The sequence below is a fragment of the Mirounga angustirostris genome, unplaced genomic scaffold, assembly GCF_029215605.1.
Source record: "Mirounga angustirostris isolate CCGP_5_RB_7025 unplaced genomic scaffold, mMirAng1.0.hap1 SCAF_9, whole genome shotgun sequence".
NCBI classification, from domain to species: Eukaryota; Metazoa; Chordata; class Mammalia; order Carnivora; family Phocidae; genus Mirounga; species Mirounga angustirostris.
In genome coordinates, this window is record NW_026991717.1 from 71,600,826 (window position 1) to 71,623,662 (window position 22,837).

Here is a 22,837-nt window from a genome sequence, read left to right on the forward strand (position 1 = left end):
CACTCAAGTCACCTGGGTAGGTGTAGAGGTCAGTGTAACTGCAGGCTTCAGTGGGGGCCCTGTGGCCCCAGGGTTTCCAGCAGGAGCTGAACCCTTAACTGGCTGTAGGACCAGCTGCTTTACTGGTCGGCTGGGCTGGACAATGCGCTGAACAGTAGCCTGGTTCCCAGGGACCTTGGCGGCCAACACTGTATTACCAGAGACAATGGAAACACCTGGTCGAAGGGGAGTGCCGGTTAGCACTTTGGTAAAAGTAACTTTTCCACCATTGGCTGTGCCAGCCACCAGGGGCTGAGCTGTGCTGGTGATACCTTGGGCCTGAATTTGTGCCACATGGGCACCAGTGACTGAGGAGCTTGGTGGGGCCTTAAGGATAACAATCTTAGGGGCTGACTGAGGTGGTTGCCCTCCAGCACTACTGGAGGAAACAGCTGTGGCAGAGACACCCATGAAAGGATTCCCTTGGCTCAGGATCTCCTGGCTCTTGGAGACCTGCAAAAGTCCTGATGTTGGCGTCGGTGTCTGTAAGACAGGTTGGGCGGGCTGCTCCTGGCTGACGGGCTGAGTGGTATAATCATGCAAAGTTAAAGATTCTGGAGCTGGAGCTGTTGATTCTTTGGGAAGTTCTGTGGGGGCTGTCTCGTCTGGTGGGGGGACCAGGTCACTTGCTGATGAATTCCCCACATCACCACCTCCACCATCCTGGTTCATCTGATCCAAGGAGTCCAGAGAGCTTGGCAGTCCAAGGGCTTCCTCAATGGGGTCTTGTGTGACCTGGTTGAAGCTGTCATCAGTCAGAGAGTCCAGGCCAAATAAATTTGGGTCATCAAACAGATCCATGATGGGGTCTGCCATCTTGGGAAAGCAATGGAGGGTACTTCCCCAAGGTCTAGGGAGGGAAGGGGAGGGGGGGTACTGGCTCTCCCCTCCCCTCCCCTATTAAGAAAAAAATGTACACAATGGAAGAGGACTACTCTTCAGGTAAAGAGGCAAGAAACAAGTGCATGTCAGATTGTCCTGACCTTCATGGAGCAAGATGGCTAGGTCTTCAGAGGAAGATGGTGAAACTCCTGTTGTGAGAAGACAAATGAAAAATAAGCAAAGTTGGTGACCTCAAGGAAAACTTCTCCTTCTTAGGTACTACCTTAATATCAACTGGCATCAAAATAATAAGAGAAGACGGAAATGTGAGGTAATCTGAGGACAGAGACACAGCAGAAAGAACACCCACATTTTTGCTTCAAACTAAAACTATAAAAGAAATAAACCAAACCCCTTTTTGGGCTCTTAAACCTACACACTTTGAAGTTTCTGTCTGTCAAGATCTCTCGGCTGTCTCCGTCCATTTCTTTTTACAATTATCATTCTTAGGTAGAGATCAGGGAGTTTAACATTCACTCACCTTCTATTTCAGGTTATGCTGACAGAACTTAACAATATAGCATTTCAACAAGCTTAACAAGTAGCATTTCAACGACTGTAGATTAAGGTTTCTGAATATATTGCCTTTCATAGATTTCCCTTGTATTTTAAATGCTTTCACTTACCACTGGCAAAAATAACCACTTTTAACCAAGCTCTCAGTACAATCTTGCTACACTTTTAGTGTAATTTTACCCAGGGAGTTTCCCAAACTTTATTCTAGCTAACATATCAATCTATACATACTATTTCTGTTAAGTTCCCTCCCCCTTTCTCATATTTGAGATCAAAAACTTCCTCTGCAAGAAATTCAAAGAATTTACATTTTAGTTCCACTTATTTTTTTTTTTTAAGATTATTTATTTATTTATTTGACGGAGAGAGACACAGCGAGAGAGGGGACACAAGCAGGGGGAGTGGGAGAGGGAGAAGTAGGCTTCCCACAGAGCAGGGAGCCAGATGCAGGGCTCAATCCCAGGCCCTGGGATCATGACCTGAGCCGAAGGCAGACGCTTAACGACTGAGCCACCCAGGTGCCCCTTTAGTTCCACTTATAGTCCCAACTTTCTCTCTCATCATTTCCTATATATACCCTACATTCCAGGCCAACTAGACTACACAGTTCCCCTATGTGATTCCCATCTGCATCTTTGCCTATTATGCTGTAGCTTCTGCCTAGAACACATCCTCCTCCACTCCCAAGCATCTCTCCCAGCTGAAATCTTTCCTACCCTTTCAAAGGTCTTCCTTCTATTCCAAAAGGTGAGGTCCGAACCTCTGCCCCTTTCACAGCAAAGCAATTTGTGATGACTTGGTCCTTTCACCTTCCTTAAATATTCACAGTGTTGTCTGCACCTTATTTAAAGCACTTATACTTAATATTTTACTAAAATGACCAGTCTCTTGCCCATATTCTCTGAAGGCCCAAATGGTTCCTTTGTGCAAATTATTAAAAGCTGCCTGCTCCTTAAGATGCTTGTCTGCCATCTGCTGGAAAATTGTCATACTAAACATATTATCAATGATGATAATGAGTATATGCAATGCACACTCTGCACAACCCTGCATGGTGGCCCAGTTGCTCTTTCCCCAAGAGACAAAAAGTTCCTGGATGGTAGGAACCATGTCTTAGTCATGGATCCCTAAAGAAACAGGAAGATATCACATACACAGTAGCTACTCAAAAAAATACTTAATGAATTAATATATTTGCTTGCAGTATATGGAATGAACCATTCAATCCTTATAAAAACTAAATGGTATTCCCTGATTTTAAGATGAGACAGTAGTTTCCCATCTTGAAAAACTGTCCTACAGGGGCGCCTGGGTGGCTCAGTCGTTAAGCGCCTTCAGCTCAGGTCACGGTCCCAGGGTCCTGGGATCCAGCCCCGCATCCAGCTCCCTGCTCCATGGGAAGCCTGCTTCTCCCTCTCCCACTACCCCCGCTTGTGTTCCCTCTCTCGCTGTGTCTCTCTCTGTCACATAAATAAAATAAAAAATGTAAAAAAAAAAAGAAAAAGAAAAAGAAAAACTGTCCTACAAAGAACTGAAAGCATGTTTACTAAATCCACATCTAAGGATTTAAGTTCATGAAAATGTTGGAAAAAGGAAAAACTAAAACAAGGAATTGTGAATACACCACAATATAACTAAACTATATGAAAATATGAAAGTTCTTTGTATATAATATCTATACTTGACAATTCAGGAAAGCCTTGTTTGATAAGACCTTTCCTCTTAACTTTTAGAAGACACCAGAGAAGAAATTTGTCAGTGACAGAGTACAGACTTTACTGAAAACTTTTCCATACAACCCACAAACTACTTTGTCCCTTCCTCAACTTATTTGTTATCCTTATGAGACAATAAAATGTGGGTAAGTAGCGCAGAAACTCAGATATAAAAAGAACAGACTGATCAGTAGTTGGCACAACAAAATTACAAAGTACACATGGCATCTCCACCAATGTTAAACAAGATCTTCCTTGCTTCAGTAATTGTATACCCTTCATATCTCCGCAGGATCCATATCGCTTCCCACTTTTGGCTAAACTATTCCACCAGCTCATTCCAGCCTCTCCTAATACCTGCCCCAAAGTTGCTCCAAATGACAATGAGAAAAATTATATGTATTTCTTGATTTAACAAAAAACTATTAAAAAATTTTATGAATTTCCTCAACACTACCATCAGCTTTTTTCTAGCTATGCCCTACTTGGCTACCTATTATCTTTCATCTCCTATTCACTGCCACAGAAGTTACATTAAATAGATCTAATTAGGTGTCATATAAAAACCACAGGGGCACCTGGGTAGCTCAGTCGTTAAGTGTCTGCCTTCGGCTCAGGTCATGATCCCAAGGTTCTGGGATCGAGCCCCACAACGGGCTCCCTGCTAGGAAGCCTGCTTCTCCCTCTCCCCCTGCTTGTGTTCCCTCTCTCACTGTGTCTCTCTCTGTTAAATAAATAAATAAAATCTTAAAAAAAAAAAAAAACTACAATAAAAGTTTTCACTAATTAGAAGTTTATGCTGATAATAGTTTATAACCTGCGTCTTCTTCCATGGGGGATTTTGTCCTTTCCACTATTCCTTGCTACTTATTCCTTTCCTCCAAAGCAGCCTGATCTCAGAGAGAAATTTCATTTTTTTCACGGGAGAAACAAGGCTAACAGTTTCTGAAATATTTCCTTACCCTCATACAACTCAAGAGTTAAGTTTTTAAAGGTCAATCAATGTACATATCATTTATGTCCCTTCCCAATTTTTGGGCCAAATTTCTACTTCCCCGGTTCAGTCTGGGCCTGATAATTTAAAAACATCACCAGTGGCTTAATGCCACACCACCAAGTTTCACCACTTCTCAGTCCCCTTGCATCAACTCACCTCTACTGATCTAATTTATTTTGTACATATTTTTTAATCCTAGTCACCTGATTCTTTTCTAACTCCCATGTTTAAGTTGTCCTTGACTCTCAAAGATGAAACCTTCTCCCATCATACCTCTAACTTTCTTCAACCCTCCTTCCATTCCTACTTTCTGGGTCATCCTGGCTATATCCACATCTGGCCTATTCTACCAAGCTCATCTATCCCATGAATCATCTTTCTATGGTTCAAATATTGGTAGTAACAATAAACAGATATTAAGGGGTGCCTGGATAGCTCAGTCGGTTAAGTGTCTGCCTTCAGCTCAGGTCATGATCTTGGGGTCCTGGGGTCAAGTCCACGTCCAGCTCCCTGCTCAGTGGGGAGTCTGCTGCTTTCTCTCCCTCTACCCTCCCCTCATACCCCACCCCGGCTTGTGCTCTCTCTCTCTCAAATAAATCAAATCTTAAAAAATAAATAAATAGATGTTAAGCTTTCAAATATATGAGGCACTTAGATATCCCTAAGTCAAACCGTTGCCTAAAGAAGTCATACTAGACTTCTTTCATATTGAGAATGAAAAGCCAGTCATGGCCTACCACTGCCTCAAAGAGAAATACATGTATAGGCTCAAAAGGAGAGAAAGAGTTTGATGATTGCACTTATTCACGTCCTATAATTTTAAACTAATGACAGAAACCTTGGGGGGAGTTGGGGAAAAATGAAACATACCAGCTAGTTAAGTTAGAATACGAGGCCACCTATCTATAATCTCCATATAACAAGCCAGTTAATGCTAAATAATTTATATAACAGCCTTTCATCTCTCCTTCTTTCAAAAGGGGAACTACTCCTTCTCCATGAAGTAAGTAAAAACTGATGTTCTTCTGCAGATTTACCACCTTTGATATACTTCCTTTTTTTTTTTTAAAGGAATCTATAAAATCCCAACTCTCCTATTTTACCAGTCTCCTTTCCCTTGCCTATTTCAATAACATGTCCATCTGATCATAAAGGACTGTGTTTTCATTCTACTCTATATTTTCCATTGCAATCTCCCCATACCTTTCAACAAAGCAGTGATTCTCGATCAGGGGATGAAAGGTATGTGTAGTCTGAAAGTGCATACTCAATGACATAATTTTACATTTATCAAATGGAAAAGGAAGACACATCTCATTGTTTGGGGTATTTATATTCAATAAAACTAAACAAAATCTTCTTGGCCAGTGAGGATCTGTAAGACAACTGGGGGCAGGGGGTGGAGAAGCATGCCTGGATTGGAAGGGTTATCAACATCTCTATGGTGGTCTCTCAAAAGGGAGTTTATCATAGTTTATTGTTTATGATGGACAAGAAACACTGCAACAGAGGTTAGTCCAGCTGTCCAATAGATGAAATTATATAAACTGAACTACAGACATCCATTTTCCAGACTTCTCTGTACTGCTCATCCTCTTAGAAGATAATGAACTAATGCCATATTGACAAATACTGACCTTTTCTGGTAATATACACTTCCAGAAAGTACCACCCATGCCCACTTAACCTCTAACTGCTCAAAGATTCGGAAAAGAACAAACTATTTTACTTCAAAGTATAAATCTTGTTATTGGAAACTGTATCCTTTCAAGAGGCTCAGCTGAAGACAGACATAAACACACGTTATTGAAACACAAGATGGTTAGAAGCAGCTTAATCTAAATGAGAAATCCCTTGAAAATAAAATAAACAGAAGGCCTAAAATGAAAATCACCAACATAATTTTTAAAAAGAAGAATTTAAAAACTACCATGGAGACATTGTAACACCCAGAGAGTCTCAAATCTAATAAAGAAACAGGAAATAAACATCCAAGGTGAATGTAATCACAATTTAGGGTCAGCAAGGGATCAGGATGGAAGGACATAGAGCATAAGAAATGGAGCTATTAACTTGGAACCACTCAAGAGATTTCCTCAAGAAGATCAAGATCCTAGGCCATTTTCTCTATCTTCACCATTCTCATTGCCAAATATGTGGCTACTCTGTTTTTGTTTTCCCAGTTACTTAAGGAAAAAGCACTCACACCTCAATCAGGGGTATGGACATTTGGGGGCAAACATGGCTGGTAAAGTGAGCCTTTCTGAACAGAGAAAGTAAAAAGGCAACTATGAAAGCTAAAACCATGTATATATATTCAGGGTCCAAAGGGGAAACTACAGAAATTATGTACTCATATGAAAGAAGAGAAGGGGAAAGGTAAGGAAGTGAGGGATTGACTAAGAGGGAAACGCTACTGGGGGTGGGGGTGGCGGGGACCCGGGTACATTACCTGCTCATACTGCCGGGGTTGTTGCCAGTAAGGCCCATACAGCAGAGGGGGGAGATTTCAGACAACTGGCGTCCCCAAAATGGAAATGAGGTACATGCACTTGACCGAAGGAGCTAGCGGGGTGCCCTCCAGGGTGGGGATGGCCAAGACGGGAAGATGCGGGGCGGTGGGGGGGGGGGGGTGGATGCCCGGGTGGAAGCAATGTTAGGGCGGAAGCTACAGGCTGGAAGGCCCGACAAAAATCTGAAGGAGAAAAGGAGCTGTGCCTCACCCCAGCGTGCTAAGAGAGGTGCCTTTACCTGCAGCGGCCGTGGGGGGCCGGTTCGCCCCTCTCGCTGTCTCTCCAGCACCAGTTCCCCCCTCCTCCTGCGCAACCTAACTTGATGCTCCCGCCCGCCCCGCATCATCATTGGCTAAACTCTCCTGCCACTCACCAGAGGCGCAAGGACGCAAAACAGCGCAAAGGGTGGGACTAACTAGAGAGAGCTTCCCCTCCCCCGCCACCACGGGTTAGGTTGAGAGCGCACGGAGAGGCCTATCCGGTTTCTAGGGCCGAGGCGAAGCCTGCAGCTTGCTTGAAAAAAAGGGGCCTGGCCAGAAGCACTGTCTCCTGCTGTGGGAAACTAGTACTGGGGATTAAATTCCTTACCACCTACACTGTATTCTGCACACTAAAGAGCGTAAACCCGGGAGGGAGGGTTCCACACTATGCCAACAACGCCTCCCAATGAATCCCCTACCTTCTAGCAGCCCTGTCTATCCCTTCTCCTGTAGTGACTATACCAGATTCTACTCCCCATTAAAAGGGGACAAATCTTCCCTCCATCATGGGAGTGAGTCAGCCCAGTTGCTGTTATATGGGGCCTTTTACTCTTAGAAGATAAACGCTCTTTCTGCCACAACCATAATGCTGGTTTGTATTCTTGATACTCCAACCTTTGGGCAGCAGTATCACTTTCTAGAAAGTAATCCCAGGTGCCCTCTAGCAATTCCCAGACCCCTCCCCTCCAAAACACACATCCACTCCTCACCCCTAAACCTGATCTCCGACCCTCACATCACTTCTCTTGAAACAGCCTGTCTGACATACTGGCCGGTATCCACTTTGCAATGCCACTTGAGACCACTCTAATTCCCAATGATGCTAGTCAACCCCAGAATGATGGTACCCAAGCTTAAATCCCTCAAAGTACACAACCGCTAAAATCAGCTGCTTACCTCCTGACTACTAGTTTCCCCTGAAATGAAACCAGTCTCAATAATGAAATCCTGTTTTCTGTACTCTAGGACATAACTGAGGAAGGTCAACTTGGCCTTAGCTCTCCTATTTTTAAAGATCCTAGCATTACCACTATTATTAGGAACACCAATACCACTCCTTTAAACAACAATACTGTTATCTCATTCACTCAGACTCAAAACCTCAAAGGCATCTCTGAAACCTCCTCCTGTATCCACCATCCAATCATTTGCCAAGTCCCACGGACTCTCCCGAAATATGTCATAGACAGATTTTAGAGCTGGCAAGGACTTTGGTAATCGTATCAAGTCAACCCTCTTGTACAGATGAGAAAACTGAGGCTTAGAGAGATGAGTGATTCAACTATGACACTAAGAGGAAAGTTAGGGTTCATCTATCTGACTCTCCTATTTCTGCTGCCACCTCTTTATTTATGCAGTTATTTGTTAAAAAAAAAAAAGAAACCTCATAACTGATCCCTTCCCCTACAAATCCATTCTGCTACCAGATTAATTTCCTAAAACACAGTGAGTTCAAATCAGTCTCCTCCTTAAAAACTTCCAAAGGTTCCCTATTACTTAAGATATAAATCTTAAAACTACATCTTGCCTTTCCAATCTCATTTCCCACTATCCTTCTACATATACACTGATAGGCTAGCCAAAAAACAAAAAAACCCAACTTCCTATTGTCATATATTTTTCTTATAGCCTAGCTAATGCTACTGTCTTCAAATTATACTCCATCCTTATTTCATTTCTTTGCCTCATCAAAATCTTACCTCCTAAGATCTACATCAAATGCCTCTTCATTGTGTCTACATTTATTGAGCATATAATATACTAACTAATGTGGAAACATTAGAGAACCAAAGGTGAATAAGACATAATCTCTACCCTCAAAGAACTCACAACACATAGGAGTATATTTGGGTATATAAGTGGGGAGAGGTTGGAAAATAGAGACTACGACAATAGTGACAAATGTAAACAATCATAATACAAGATGATAAGTGCAATGAAACAAGCAGGGGGCTATTACAGGAATACAGATAAAAGGGACTTATTAACTTAGAAGGAAAAGGTTATCAAGAAAGTCATTTCTTGGGCGCCTGGGTGGTTCAGTTGGTTAAATAACTGCCTTCAGCTCAGGTCATGATCCCAGAGTCCTGGGATCGGGCCCCGCATTGGGCTCCCTGCTCCATGGGGAGCCCACTTCTCCCTCTCCCTCTGCCTGCAGCTCCCCCTTGTGCTCTCTCTCTCTGTCAAATAGATAAAATCTTAAAAAAAAAAAAAAAAAGTCATTTCTTAAAAGATGAGGAGGAGTTAACTAAGGAAGGTAAAGTGGGCTACAAGAAAGGACTATTCAGACAGTAGGGATAATAAGAGCAAAGTCAAAACAAAGCACAGCAATGGCAAACAGCATGAGACTTGTAGAGGAAACTCTAAGGAACTCTAATTTAGTCTTGCCCAAGTGTAAATCACAAAAAGAAATTAGATGAGCTTGAAAGGATAAGGTAAGGCCAGACCCTTCAAAGAAGGCCTCGAACACCCTGCTAAAGCATTTCCTGATAGGTGGATGAGGAGCCACTGAAACATAGAATGACAAGATCAGAACTGCGTTTTGGTTAGCTAAGTCTGGCTATTGAAGAGAATACATTTGGGAAATGAAGGGTCAGAGGACATAGAAGCAGTCAGGAGGCTGCTGTGGTAGTCCAGAAAAGAGCTGTATAGTAGAAATGTCATTTTTTTTTCTACTCAGCAACAAAAGCCCCTTTCCTATATTGGGGGAATAGCTCAAAGTAGAACTCTCAATGGAAGGCTGGATCTTACCTCTCACTGTAGACTGTTAGAGATGGGAAATCAGAGTGGGGGCTGGAGGGAGGGGTCCCACTTCCTCTTCCTGGCAAAGACAAAGTACACACGTGGCCTAGACTAGCTTAAGTGGACAGTCCTTCAGAGAAATTTGACTTTGCAGAGGTAATACAAAGATCCAGAACCAACCAATTAAATAATACTCAGCAGTGGCAGACACTACAGTTCTACTACAGCATCCTAAATAGACTATTCAGGGGTATGACCTTGGACATGTTCTCTGTCTCTAACCTCCCTTAGTTTCAGATCATTTTCTAAACCAGATTGTCTAGAATTCATATTGATTTTGTGAGCGCCACACAATATCTTTCCAATAAATCACCTTTCTGCTTAAGTTAGCCAAAAGATGATTTCTGTTGTTTGTAACCAAGAACCCTAACAAGGCGATCAGTGCCTGAATCACAGCAATGTGGGTCAAAAGGTAATGATAAGTAAGGACAGAGCTGAGTAACAAATATTTAAGGGATAAAAATGCAAAGAACCTAGAGTTTAGAGAGAAAGATGACTTTAGCCATGTTGAGTCCAGCCATGTTGAATCTGAGTTGCCTAGAGCAGGCTAAGTAGTGATATTTGATAGGAGATTGGATGTATAAATCTAAAAGTTGGCTTGGTGAGAATTTAGGATTCTCAATATCTAAACAGTAGTTTTAACAGTGGAGCTTACCCAGGGAGTATGTAGAACAGAGCAAGTATACAAAAAACTGCACCAATACTGTTGGGGAGACAACAGGGAATGTTGGGATCTATGAAGGACTGAAGAATCCATGACCATTCCAAAGAGAGTAGCTGCTAGTCAGCTCTAGTTAAGTGTTGCCATATGGAAATGTACGTCCAAGGTTGAGCGAGAACTTCAGATTTTTCAAATGCCAGAAATAGAGTTTTATGTAAATCTAGGTTTTAAATGCATACAACTAATTAAAAAAAAAAACCAACATTTTGAACACTCTGCAGGCTAAACAAAACACTTAGCTGGAAACCCAAGTGTTGAGATTTTTGAGGTAGAGTGAGAAAGTTAAGGAGGAACCCAGGAAAACATCAGGATTTAAGAATCAGGGGCACCTGGCTGGTTCAGTCGGAAGAGTGTGAGGCTCTTTTTGGGGGCTGGGGCAGAGAGAGGGGGAGAGAAAGAATCCTTAAGCAGGCTCCATGTGCAGCACAGAACCTGATGCAGGGCTTGAACTCATCACCCTAAGATCATGACCTGAACGGAAATCAAGAGTCAGATGCTTAACTGAGTGAGACACCCAGGCACCCCAGAGCAAGCAACCCTTGATCTTGGGGTCGTAAGTTTGAACCCCACGTTGGGGGTTGAGATTACATACATACATACGTACACACATATATAAATAAATAAATAGGATTTGAGAATCTGAATAAGTGGGGCACTGGGCTGGCTCAGTCAGTAGAGCATGCAAACTCTTGATCTCAGGGTTGTGAGTTCAAGCTCCAAGTTCGGCATGGAGCCTACTTAAGGGGGGGCGGGTAAAATAGGTGATGGAGATTAAGGAGTACACTTGCAGTGATGAGCACCAGGTGTTGTATGGAAGTGTTGAATCACTATATTGTACACCTGCAACTAATATTATACTGCATGCTAACTGGAATTCAAATAAAAACTTTAAAAAGTTAAAATAAAAAAAAGAATCAGAATAAGCTACACTAAGTAGGTAGAGAGGGAAAAGCTAGAGAGGCAAACAGTGCAATGTCACAGAAGCAAACAGAGTAGAGAATTGCCGGGGGAAAGAGTGATCCATTATATCAAACAAAAGCAAAAATGTCTGACAATATAATTTAAAATGTCCACTGGATGTAATAATTGAAAGCCTTCTGATCCTTACTTTTCATTGTCAAGCCCAAAGTAATCAGTTCCTTTTGAGCTTTCATACCATTTTGTTAAGTACTCTTTTAGGATAAGTATCTTCTACTTTGTATTTCAGTTATACTTGTACATGAAAATATAATGAGCTTTGAAATCAGAGGGGCCTGGGTTCAAATTTCTGTCCCACCAAGTAAATTAACCTTTCTGAGTCTAGTTCATTCTTCTGTACAAAGGGGAATCAAGTTACAGGGCCATTAATGAAGACTGATGAAACACCTAACACAGTATTTGGCATATAAACACTATGTCCTAGGAGATAGTCAACAAATGTTGCTGGATAGATGGTTGGGGAAAAAATTTGGTTTTGCCAGTGTCTCCACCTACCTAGGAGATGCTAGTCGGCCTTCGAGAGGATCACCAAAATAATTTGTTAATTTCAGCAGGCTAATATCTATGTACTTGAATGTGCACTCAGGCTCTCTTTCTCTATATTAAATCTAATCTAAGGCAAACAGGAATAACTACACTTTAGATTCTAAAGTCTGAAGATTATGTTCAACTAACTGGCTTCAGTCAGCCTAAACCTGCTATAGATAGATGTTCTAAGTCAGAGTATTCAACCTTGAGGGGTAAGAGACCTAAATGCTCTCAGGGATCCAAAGAAAGGTCACAAAGATTTTAGAAAAACCACTCCCGCTCTCAAATACTTTTTTCAGATTACTTCCAGGACATCAGGATGACTTTTCTGGTTTTCCTTCTACTTCCCTGGCCACTTCTGCTTTGCTACTCTTCTCCTCTCCAGGCTTTCATTGTTGAAGTTCACAAAGGTTTGATCCTAGGCCCTCTTTAATTCTCATTCTACACTTTTTTTCAAGAATGTCTAATTTACATACATGGCCTCAACTATTACTATTTCCTTCAACAAATTATCTATATGTTTATAACTCTCCGCAAGATGTCAACCCTGAATCCCCGACCTGTACACCTACTTGCTCCAAGGCTTTTCTTGGTAGTGTCTCCAGTCTCCTTAGCTGACTCACCTGTCCAACTCTTCCTTTAACAGGTTTACTTTTTTAAAAAAGATTTATTTATATATTTGAGAGAGAGAGAGTGAGAGAAAGCACACTTGCGTGAGTTGGGGGAAGGGCTGAGGGAGAAGGAGAATCTCAAGCAAACTCAGGACTGCGCGCGGGGCTTGAGCTCACAACCCTGAGATCATGATCTGAGGTGAAATCAAGAGTCCGATGCTTAACTGACCCTAGAACAGGCTTATTACCTCAAGGAGACTGATTCCTTGGTAGTCTGTCTTGTCTCCTTCATCCCCACCACAACACATGCACATACACAAGGGTAATCATTCTCCAGCATCTCCCATTCAGTCATGGCTGCAGAGACCAGAAAACCTCTTCCTCATGACCCATATCCATTATTTTAAAATCCTACCTTTACGTCCTAAATATCTCTCAAATGCATCCACTTCTGTCTCTACTGCCATTCTGGATCAATTTATCATCCTCACTTCTCTGAGGTATTGCAAGTGCCTTCTAACTGGTTCCTCCAGTCTATTTAATTCTTACATACCTTCAAAGTTCATTTCAACATCATCATTTCAAAGAAAAGCTTTCCCTGATGGTGCAGATAAAAAGCCAAATTTACTGAGTATATATTACATGCCCAGCACTGTTCTAAACAATGAAAATGCATTAACATATTTAATGTTATTAAGCCTGAAATAACTTTTTTTTTACAGGTAAGAAAACTGAGGCACCAAGAGATTAAGTAATTTGCCCAATATCCCACGGCTAGTGAAAAGTGGTTCCAGGGGCACCTGGGTGGCTCAGTCGTTAAATGTCTGCCTTTGGCTCGGGTCATGATCCCAGGGTCCTGGGATCGAGCCCCGCATCGGGCTCCCCGCTCTGTGGGAAGTCTGCTTCTCCCTCTCCCGCTCCCCCGGCTTGTGTTCCCTCTCTCGCTGTCTCTCTCTCTGTCAAAAAATAAATAAAATCTTAAAAAAAAAAAAAAAGTGGTTCCAGATTCAAATTTAGGCAGTGTGGCTTCAGAACTCACCTTCTTAAATACTTTACTATACTATGCTTTAGGTTATATGCCCCTATTATAAATTCCCCTGTAATATCTATAACTTTTTATAGTAGAGATTGAATAACTCATTATATAATTAATTGTTTGATCCCCCCCATTAGAATGTAAGTTCCACAAAGGCAAGAACTGTGTATGACTTGTTCATTACAATATTCCCTTCACTTATCAGGTGGGCATTTAATGTACTTTTCTTGGGAGTGTATTTTCAACATCCAGCCAAAGGTGTGTGGGAGTGGGGCTGTGGAGAGGTAATGGGGAGGTTTCTGAGCAACAGCAAGGGCTTCTCTCCGACTGTAGAGATAGTAAACGGGCAGAGGCATGTTTCCTACCAGAAACATTCAGAAGAGGCATTTTAAAATCATAAGCATCTTCACTTTTTAGAACCTGGGCTACATGCAATATACATAAGACTATTTTCCATAGTATGATAATTACTGTTAAAAGTAATGAAACTTTAGTGATTTCCTTTTAGGCTTGGGACCATAAAGCCTCAGTGGTGGCCAATTTAAAGCTGTGGCAAGAGACAAACAGATGACACTATACCCATATGACCCCAAAATAGGGCGTGGATTCATTTTCAAGTCAGTTTCATTGTAGATTTTTTTCCAGTAAAACTCGAGAGTTTTGGCCTAAGTCTGAAGACAGAAAATAGGAGCCTAATCTTTAAGGATCACTGCCCTTAGGCTGAATTAACTGGAAAAGTTCTTCTTCACTGGCACATGGTCACCAAGGTGAAAATAATATTCTGGGTTCCAGCTGAGGAATATCTAACTGGATCAATATATCCACCTTGTATGATGCTACTTGTGGGCATCCAGCATAAGTAACAATATATATAAATTTAGGTAACAAAGTCCCGTTCTCCTTATGGTCCCCCACCACACACACACAGCACTCTTGCATGCCCCATTTTAACTGGGCCAAGTATATGTACATTTGTTCAGCCTAACAGAAAAATGTAAATATTTACTTAATTATTTATGAGGTACTGTTTCATTGCAACATCTGTGTTAAAAAAGTGTATGTGGTGAAGGGAGGAGAAATATTATAAAGCACTGTTATTATCACACCCCTGCCTCCAGGCAAAAAAAATTACCCCAGTGACATGGGACTGATGAAAATTTAAATTTAGTGGACCAGTTTGACTTGCATTGGCTAAAAAATAGTTATCTGCAAGACTGACCAAGTGAATTTCCTCTGTAGAGCTTAAAGTATTTCACATAATCTTATCTTCAAAATAAGTTAAATAAAGGAAACAAACTATTATTCTTTTTCTTTCCTTTTAACAGAGATACAAAGACAAAAATAAATTTTACTTTCTCAAGGTTCTTCAACTGTGAAAGGTACAGCTTTAACAGGCTACCGAACGCCTACTTGTCTCGTGTGGTCAAAGACAGTTCTCCCACAGGGATCAGCACTGAACTTTTCAATGGGGGAAGGCTGGATCATGAATGGGGTTTTGAAGTCGGACAGACCAGAGTCCTACTCCTGGCTAAGTTACCTAACCTCACTAAGTCTTATTTTTTCTCTTCTGTAAAATGAAGCTAAAATCACATACATTTCAGGGTTTACTCTGAAGATTAAAAGATAATGTACAATGTCTGGCACATAGTAGGCAAATGAAAAAGGAGTTTATTATTCCCTATCCAATAATTTCAAAGTATACCATTAGAGGTCTCTTTCAAAGCAAATCACTCCTTAGAGACTTAGCTGTGCTGGTCTGCTAAGCAGAATGGTGGGATACTGAAATAGATGTAAAAGTTTCACAATTAGAATAGCAGGACTGCTGGGCACGATGAAAAGACTCTGAGAAAGCAGTACAGCCCTTTAACCTTAAAACCATGGAGAAGACTTCAACCAGCCCTGGTGTCTAGGGCAACATCCAGGTAATTCAATTAATCATTTTTTGTGTTTGTAGGAATGAAGCCAGTGTCTATCTCACAGTACTCCATTTACTTCACAATGCCTACTGTGGGAACATACAGGTCTCCAACTGACTAGGCTGCCCCTTGATAGTTCACATGCCCAGATCAAACTGCCTCGACTCTTGACTTCCATGACTTTCAGGACAGCCGTGAATGGAAGCAACCATTACCTATTTAAGGCCTCATGAAGAAGGTGCCCCCCTACCCCCAACAGGAAGCATACCTGAAAAACAGACAAAGGCACTACATTTTATAGGCGAATTGATATGTAAATAAACAAAGAGCTGACTAATGTGCTCCACTCCCCAGACAAAGGAAAAAAAGAATAACTAAATACTGAGTAGAAGCAATGAAGAAGAAAACACTGAGTGAAAGGTCCATGCTAATGGAACATGGTAGCCCCTGTTTAAAAATCTAGAAAAATCTTCCCATTCAGTTTACTTAAGTAGATGTTTTACTGCTATATATCTGTTATCTGTAATAGAAAATGAAAATTATGTTCTATTAAGAAATTCTGTTATGATTTGGGCTCTAAATATGCAGCTCAATTACTGAAATCACTGGTTTCTTCTAGAACCAACCAAAATGAAATTCCCATGTCACTGTTGGGACACTGTACCTCTGAATATGTCCCAAAGGAATAATCCCCAAAGACACAGTGTATTCCCAAAGTAGGTAATGGAAGAAAAAATGAAAGCAGGATATTCCAAAGGTTTCTATAATGACCATGAGAGACAATTTGAGAAACCTGTAAGACTTTATAGCTCCTGAATGTCCTTCCTCCCGGATGAAATTAAGAATTCAGTTAATATATAACCTTTCTCAGGAAAATACTGACATAGGTTTAGGAAAATTACAGACTCTCAAAACAAAAAGATGTTATTACAGAATGACAAATTACTAGAATATTGGGACATTACCAAAAGGATTATAACTATTACATTTAAGCTGCTGACATACAGAGGAGAAAAAAAGCACAGTCCCCTTATTACCTAGTAATTTCAGTAGTATGTCATTTAATTACCTTTTTAAAATGAAATAAACATTGAAAATACCAAATGAAATGCAACTATACACAATAAATTTCTCTGGAGATGTACAGAGGGGATAATTCAGGGATGTTTCATTCTTTTTTTTTTTTTTTTTAAAGATTTATTTATTTATTTCAGAAAGAGAGCATGCAGGGGAAGGGGTAGAGGGAGAGAATCCTCAAGCAAATTCCCTGCTGAGCACGGAGCCCCACTCGGTGCAACTTTTATTTGATTATGAGTGAGTCTGATGTTCTGGAAACTCTTATCAAATTAATGAGAATATACTTGGATAGTCTGAATTTGAAGGGGTTAGAACATTATCTAGATTGCCTTATGCCACTCTACTGCTTGGAATATATTCCAATATATCTATCCCTGCTGAAGACAAATGTAGAGCAATTATCTATGCCAGTCTACTTTCTGTTTATGTCTGCTGGATTTTTTTTATTATATCGTAACATACATTGGTAGGTAGAAATTAATTGCTTTATTTTTAAAAGCTCCTACTGCAATCTGAAGACAAGAATTAAGATATTTTAAAATTAGTCTAAAAAATTGAAAAGGGGGGCGCCTGGGTGGCTCAATCGTTAAGCGTCTGCCTTAGGCTCAGGTCAAGATCCCAGGGTCCTGGGATCAAGCCCTGCATCAGGCTCCCTGCTCTGCGGGAAGCCTGCTTCTCCCTCTCCCACTCCCCCTGCTTGTGTTCCCCCTCTCGCTGTGTCTCTCTCTGTCAAATAAATAAATAAAATATTTTTTAAAAATAATAATAAATAAACTGAAAAGGCATAGAATTATCAGTCTAAAAAAAGATATTTTAAAGTTGACCATTTTCCTTCATGTGACATTAAACAACCAAGAACCTAGTGAAGGATAGAAAGTAATGATAATAAAGAGGGCAAAAGAAATGTTAGCTACAGAACAGCTTCATGAGAAATCTCCGAGACTAACACACTTTGTAGTTTAAATCGAAAACATCCAGGCAACTACAAAGAGGCAGACTTATTTTGCAACACAAATACAATGAAAATCTTAAAGGCAATATGAAAGAGTGAGAAAACACAAAAAAGAGCTCAATTAAAACTTGACACACTTGTACACACAAAACAAAACAGAGGTTAAGGTGGGGAAAGGTTATCCAGGATAAAACTTAGAACGTAATAAATGATTAAATAAACCTTTAGGCAATAGTAAATGGTTGATACAACAGCTTTGTTATATAAAAACACAACTGTCACTTAAGTACCAGATACCAAAAGAACACATCTTGAAAACTAGAGTCTCTTTGCCTCTCTTAAAAGGCCTCAATAAGACAGAAGCAAGAAAGGCACAGTATCAGTGAATTAAAACAAAAAGCAAAGTGAACAAAACTGAAACAGAAGTTTGAAGGGAAGACCACCAACTTTGTGAGAAAAAGAATAAAAAATTAATTGAAGAGGAGACATAAAAAGTTTTTTAAAATATGAAACAATACTATATCAATGAATCGACTGCTAATGGTAAAACAGTAAATACTAGGTTGGTCACAGTAGTGCAGGTCATGCAAAGACCTGCAGATCAGGGACTTGCCCAAATGCAACTCCAGAAGTGGAGTAACGTTTAGGGGTAAAGATGAGGGGCCAGAAAATATTTGTTTGTTTATCCCCCAGATATCAGGCTCAATGTAGGCTCAGAAGACAACTCTTGCAGGGCAGTGGACAAACAGTATCTTCAAAGCATTAACATTCATCTCAATGCTCTAAAAATGTTACAGTCCTTCCACAGATGACAATATCAAATCCCATTCTTTCAGTAAGCAAGTACAGTTCTTGGCACCCACAAATTAATCTTAAGTGGCAGTTTAGCTTTAAAAAAAACTCACCCTTTTCAAAGGAGATGGGTACAATGGTTTCTTTTATTTTTCTTTATTTTTTTTAAAGATTTTATTTATTCATGAGACAGAGAGCACAAGCAGGGGGAGCAGCAGGCAGGAGAGGGAGAAGCAGGCTCCCCGCTGAGCAAGGAGCCGGACATGGTGCTCGATCCCAGGATCCCGAGATCGCGACCTGAGCCGAAGGCAGTCGCTTAACCAACTGAGCCACCCAGATGCCCCATGGTTTCTTTTAAAGACTAATTCCCCTTCACCATCCTACCTTACCTATGGGAAACTCCATCTTACCTATCAGAGCCTTCATATAAAATGTCAGATTTTTTTCCTCTTATAACCAAAACTCTGCAGTAGTGGTGACCACGATGCCAAGATTCTTCCACCCCATCACCTGGTGGTGCTGCAGAGACCGTCCCAGAAAATACAAGATCTGTATTTCCTGGTGATTCACAACCAGTTCAGTAGATTTCTATCTATTTCTATCATTTTCTTTTTTTTTTAATTTTTATTTATTTATTTGTTTTAAAGATTTTATTTATTTATTTGTCCAGAGAGAGAGAGTGCAAGTGGGAGAGCGGCAGGCAGAAGAGAAGCAGGCTACCCACCAAGCAAGGAGCCTGATGTGGGACTCAATCCCCGGACCGTGGGATCATGACCTGAGCTGAAGGCAGACGCTTAACCGACTGAGCCACCCAGGCGTCCCTATTTCTATCGTTTTCTACCCATGTCTAAATAAATGGATTTTATCAATTTGGGAACTGACAAAATCAAAAGGTCAGATACACAGGATAGAGCAAACACTGGGAAGGTGTGAACTGTGCAAGTATCCATACACTGCTCTATCGAATCCCTGATCTCAATCCATTACTCCTTCGCTACTTCAGTTTTAGACCTTCCCCTAGGCTTGTCTCTTCACCCACGCCTACCCTCTCTTTGGCCAATGTCTTTCATCATGCCTTGCAGACCCACTGGCATGTGTCTCTTGCAACCCAGGTCTTCTTAAATAGAAAATGTTTTCCTTATAACTCTCTTGGGGTGGATAAGTCCAAACTACCACAATTTGTTCTGAAGCCTGTTTGATGAGCACTAAAAAAGAAATTCCTAAGCAGAAGACGTGAATTAACTAACAGAGGACCTTATTCAAATCCCAAACTCACCTTCTAGCATCTAAAGTGTCCCACACCAGATAGGACCTCAGCCGACTCTTAAGGATAACCCAGTCAGAGAATCCCTGACTGAACTGAGAGGCTCAGAACAACACGAAGAGTAAATAACTTCTGGATTCTGGTGTGAGAGTAGGATGCAATAGCCATTGATAACGCAGCTCCTCTGGCTTGAATTTGGGGCAATTCCATTAGGACAACGAGTTCTTAAGTCTTCGACTCCCACCTCACTATTCTTAGTCACTTAAAAAAGACTGGTCCGCTAAACATCTATACGCCCATACACCTCCACTATACACTTCTTTGAAGACCTGTTAATCACTTTAGGACTGCCCCTTAAGGGCAGGAGCTGCTGCATTTGCACAGCTGCTGCAATGGCTGGAAAATTTCCTGCGACACTAGACACAGGTAAATAAAGAAATTGCATTCGCTCCGAGGCAGGGGGAGGGGTCTTCTGCTAGTGAAGAGTTTACATAATGCAACAGAAAACCAGTAAGCTCTGCAGACCTGTCAATGGAGATGCAAAGCTTGAGCTCCTCTCTTCCCACCATCTCTAAACACTCTCCAAAAGCCTGATCTTCCCCCCAAAAGACCCACAGAAATTACACCTAATAATGCATAACAATGTACACACCCTCACCCCAAGCTTTCCTACCCACCTTTATTATTAAAAAAAAAAAAGAAAAAGAAAAAGAGAAAAAAACCCCTAACATCCCACTTCTGAAACCAAAGTATGGAGTAACCAAACGGAGCCGGGGAGTTTTCTCTCCGCTGAAGGGGCAAGGAGAACAAGGAGCTGCCTCAAACCTACACCACGCCCAATAATGCAATGACAAGCCCTAAAAATCCCACAGCGGCGGGGCAGCCCCCTTCGCGGCTTGGCCCAACTCGGGCCCCGCGGCCCAGCAGCCGCCCTCTCCCCCGGCCTTTCACAAAGGAGAATGGTTCAGTCCAGAGCATCACCCAGCACCTGATCCCTCACAACTGGGGGACGGGTAAGAAGCGGGGGAGCGAGGAGGAGGATGAGTTACTGAAACCAATTCTAAGAGCTTTAGTTTTGCAAAGGCTCTTGGACCAGCACTGATGAGCAGGCGTGAGAGGGAAGCCTACCTGAACAAGTCCTGGTGCTTCCTTTCCAGCCAGCGTTTCAACTCACCCTTTCGGAGAACAAGGCGCCTTCCGGCGGAGCATGGCCAGCCCTCGCCTCAATCTAGCTTGCTGGTAGTCCATTCTCCCTCGGCTCCGCCCACCTACGCGGCCACCCACCAATGGCAGGGCTGACGCCCGGCCTCTTCCAGCAAGGTAGTGTGAGTGCCATCCAGGAAGTCTCTCCAGGGTGGGAGGTCCTAAAAGGCTGAGAAGGGTACGTAGGCAACCACAGATATGCCTGATTGAAAATAAAATCTGGCAGCAGCTTGCCTTTGACTGCTCAGTTCACAGGCGTTCAGGCCTCTCGGCATCTTTTTTTTTTTTTGACCCCCGCCGGTGGGGGCGCTCTAAACTAAAACATTTAGTTACCTGTTTGGGGAAGCCATCTTGGATCCGGCCGGTGCCGTGGGGACGGGGAAGAGGAAGGAGTATTTAAGGAATTTGAAGCCCTTTTCCGAGTTCTGTCGAACTACGTAGGGTCCAGCCTCAACATCCTTTATGTAATCAGAATGTCCCCAGTCACGATGGTCAGGAACAGGGCTTAATGTGGTTACAGGCAACTACCCCCCCCCATATGAGTGAAGAAAGCACTTACCAAATCAAAGCAGCAACAAAAATCAATTTTTTGGAATGAGAGTGGGTTTTCACAGTCCTAGGATAATCCTTTATAAAGACACCTCACCCCTCAGAATATCAGCATAAGACCAACGTAGGTTATGTATCTATTCTAGGTGCTTCTAATCCTAATGCTTCAGTTCAAGTTTTCCAGCATTGGGTTTGGCGGTACAGACGACTGAGAGTCTCATATAAATGAACAGGATTTAGGGAAGAATTTTTTTTTAAAAGACCCCAAGTTCACCAATAGATCCAAATTATGTGTGAGTACCAATAGAGCACATGATAGAAGCCTCCAAGGAGAGATTATATGTGAAGAGGGACATCAGGGGACAGCCTTAGAAACAGTCTGCAGAGAGTAATTTCCTGGTAACAGCATTTAAACTAGAAAGGAACTAATTTTATTGTAGGTGAGGGACGCCTGGGTGGCTCAGTCGGCTAAGGTCTGCCTTCAGCTCAGGTAATGATTCCAGGGTCCTGGGATCCATCCCCATGTCAGGCTCCCTGCTCAGCGGGGAGCCTGCTTCTCACTCTCCCAGTCTATCACCCCCCCCCCCTTATTTATTTGACAGAGAGAGACACAGTGAGAGAGGGAACACATGCAGAGGGAGTGGGAGACGGAGAAGCAGGCTTCCCGCCGAGCAGGGAGCCCGATGGGGGGCTCGATCCCAGGACCCTGGGATCATGACCTGAGCCGAAGGCAGACGCTTAACGACTGAGCCACCCAGAAGCCCCTAAGTAAGATCTTTAAAAAAATTTTTAGTGTCGGTGAAATTCTCTTGTGCTCAATGACACTTCCCTGTATTTCCTAGTATAAATTTCTACTGCTATTACAAACTTGCTACAGGAAGGTTTTGCTTTTTGAACCTGTGAGTGAAGGGAGTCCTTTCAGATCACTAAAGGTATTTCTCAAGGAATAACATATTTGCAGTCACACATAATAGGAACTCAGAGACAGTAAGGAATCATAGGAATCAATACTTTATCACAGAAGTGGTAAGACTTGGGTCATATACATTTCCCTGTATATCGAGCAAAATCCGTTGGCCAAATTTCCCCGTCTACTGCTATCATCGTTATCAATTTGAGGTTAGTATTAGAATTTACCAAAACAATTTACCAGCTGTGCCTTTGGTGTTTGTCTGTAGATGCATATACAGCAATGATCTTGTTTCTGGAATGAAAACCAATAGGTTCTTTTTGCTTATTTGGTACAAAATAAACCTATCAAAGGAACCAGTTGCAGGCATTTACGGAAAAGGGAAAGGCTGTGGCCTGCTCTACTAATTTCTACTATCTGCAATGATCTATAAGTAGTAGTATTTAGACTACTTGCTATAAATAGGATCTCCAGTGGTCCTGCCCCCCCCCCCCCTTTTTAAGTAGGCTCTACTCCCAAGATGGGGCTTGAACTCAGGACCCAAAGATCAACAGTCCCTCTATCAACTGAGCCAGA

At 41.8% G+C, this 22,837-nt stretch overlaps 1 protein-coding gene across 7 annotated transcripts in view; it reads right to left on the bottom strand.

Moving 5' to 3' along the window:
* The window catches only part of CHD8 (chromodomain helicase DNA binding protein 8), a 61,291-nt gene extending 40,429 nt beyond the window's left edge, over positions 1-20,862 (bottom strand). For 2 of the 7 annotated variants that reach the window (XM_045900503.3, XM_054513636.2), the window contains exons 1-2: positions 20,728-20,861; positions 13-1,070 (exon numbers count right to left, since the gene is read on the bottom strand). In XM_045900503.3, coding sequence (XP_045756459.1) covers positions 13-855 — 843 coding nt within the window. In that variant the 5' untranslated portion in view covers positions 856-1,070; positions 20,728-20,861. Of the gene's footprint in view, positions 1-12; positions 1,071-6,900; positions 7,002-20,727 lie in introns of those variants that run through there. The other 5 variants (XM_064570788.1, XM_054513638.2, XM_054513639.2 and 2 more) reach the window with 5 other exon arrangements.
* Positions 20,863-22,837: the final 1,975 nt, after the last annotated feature.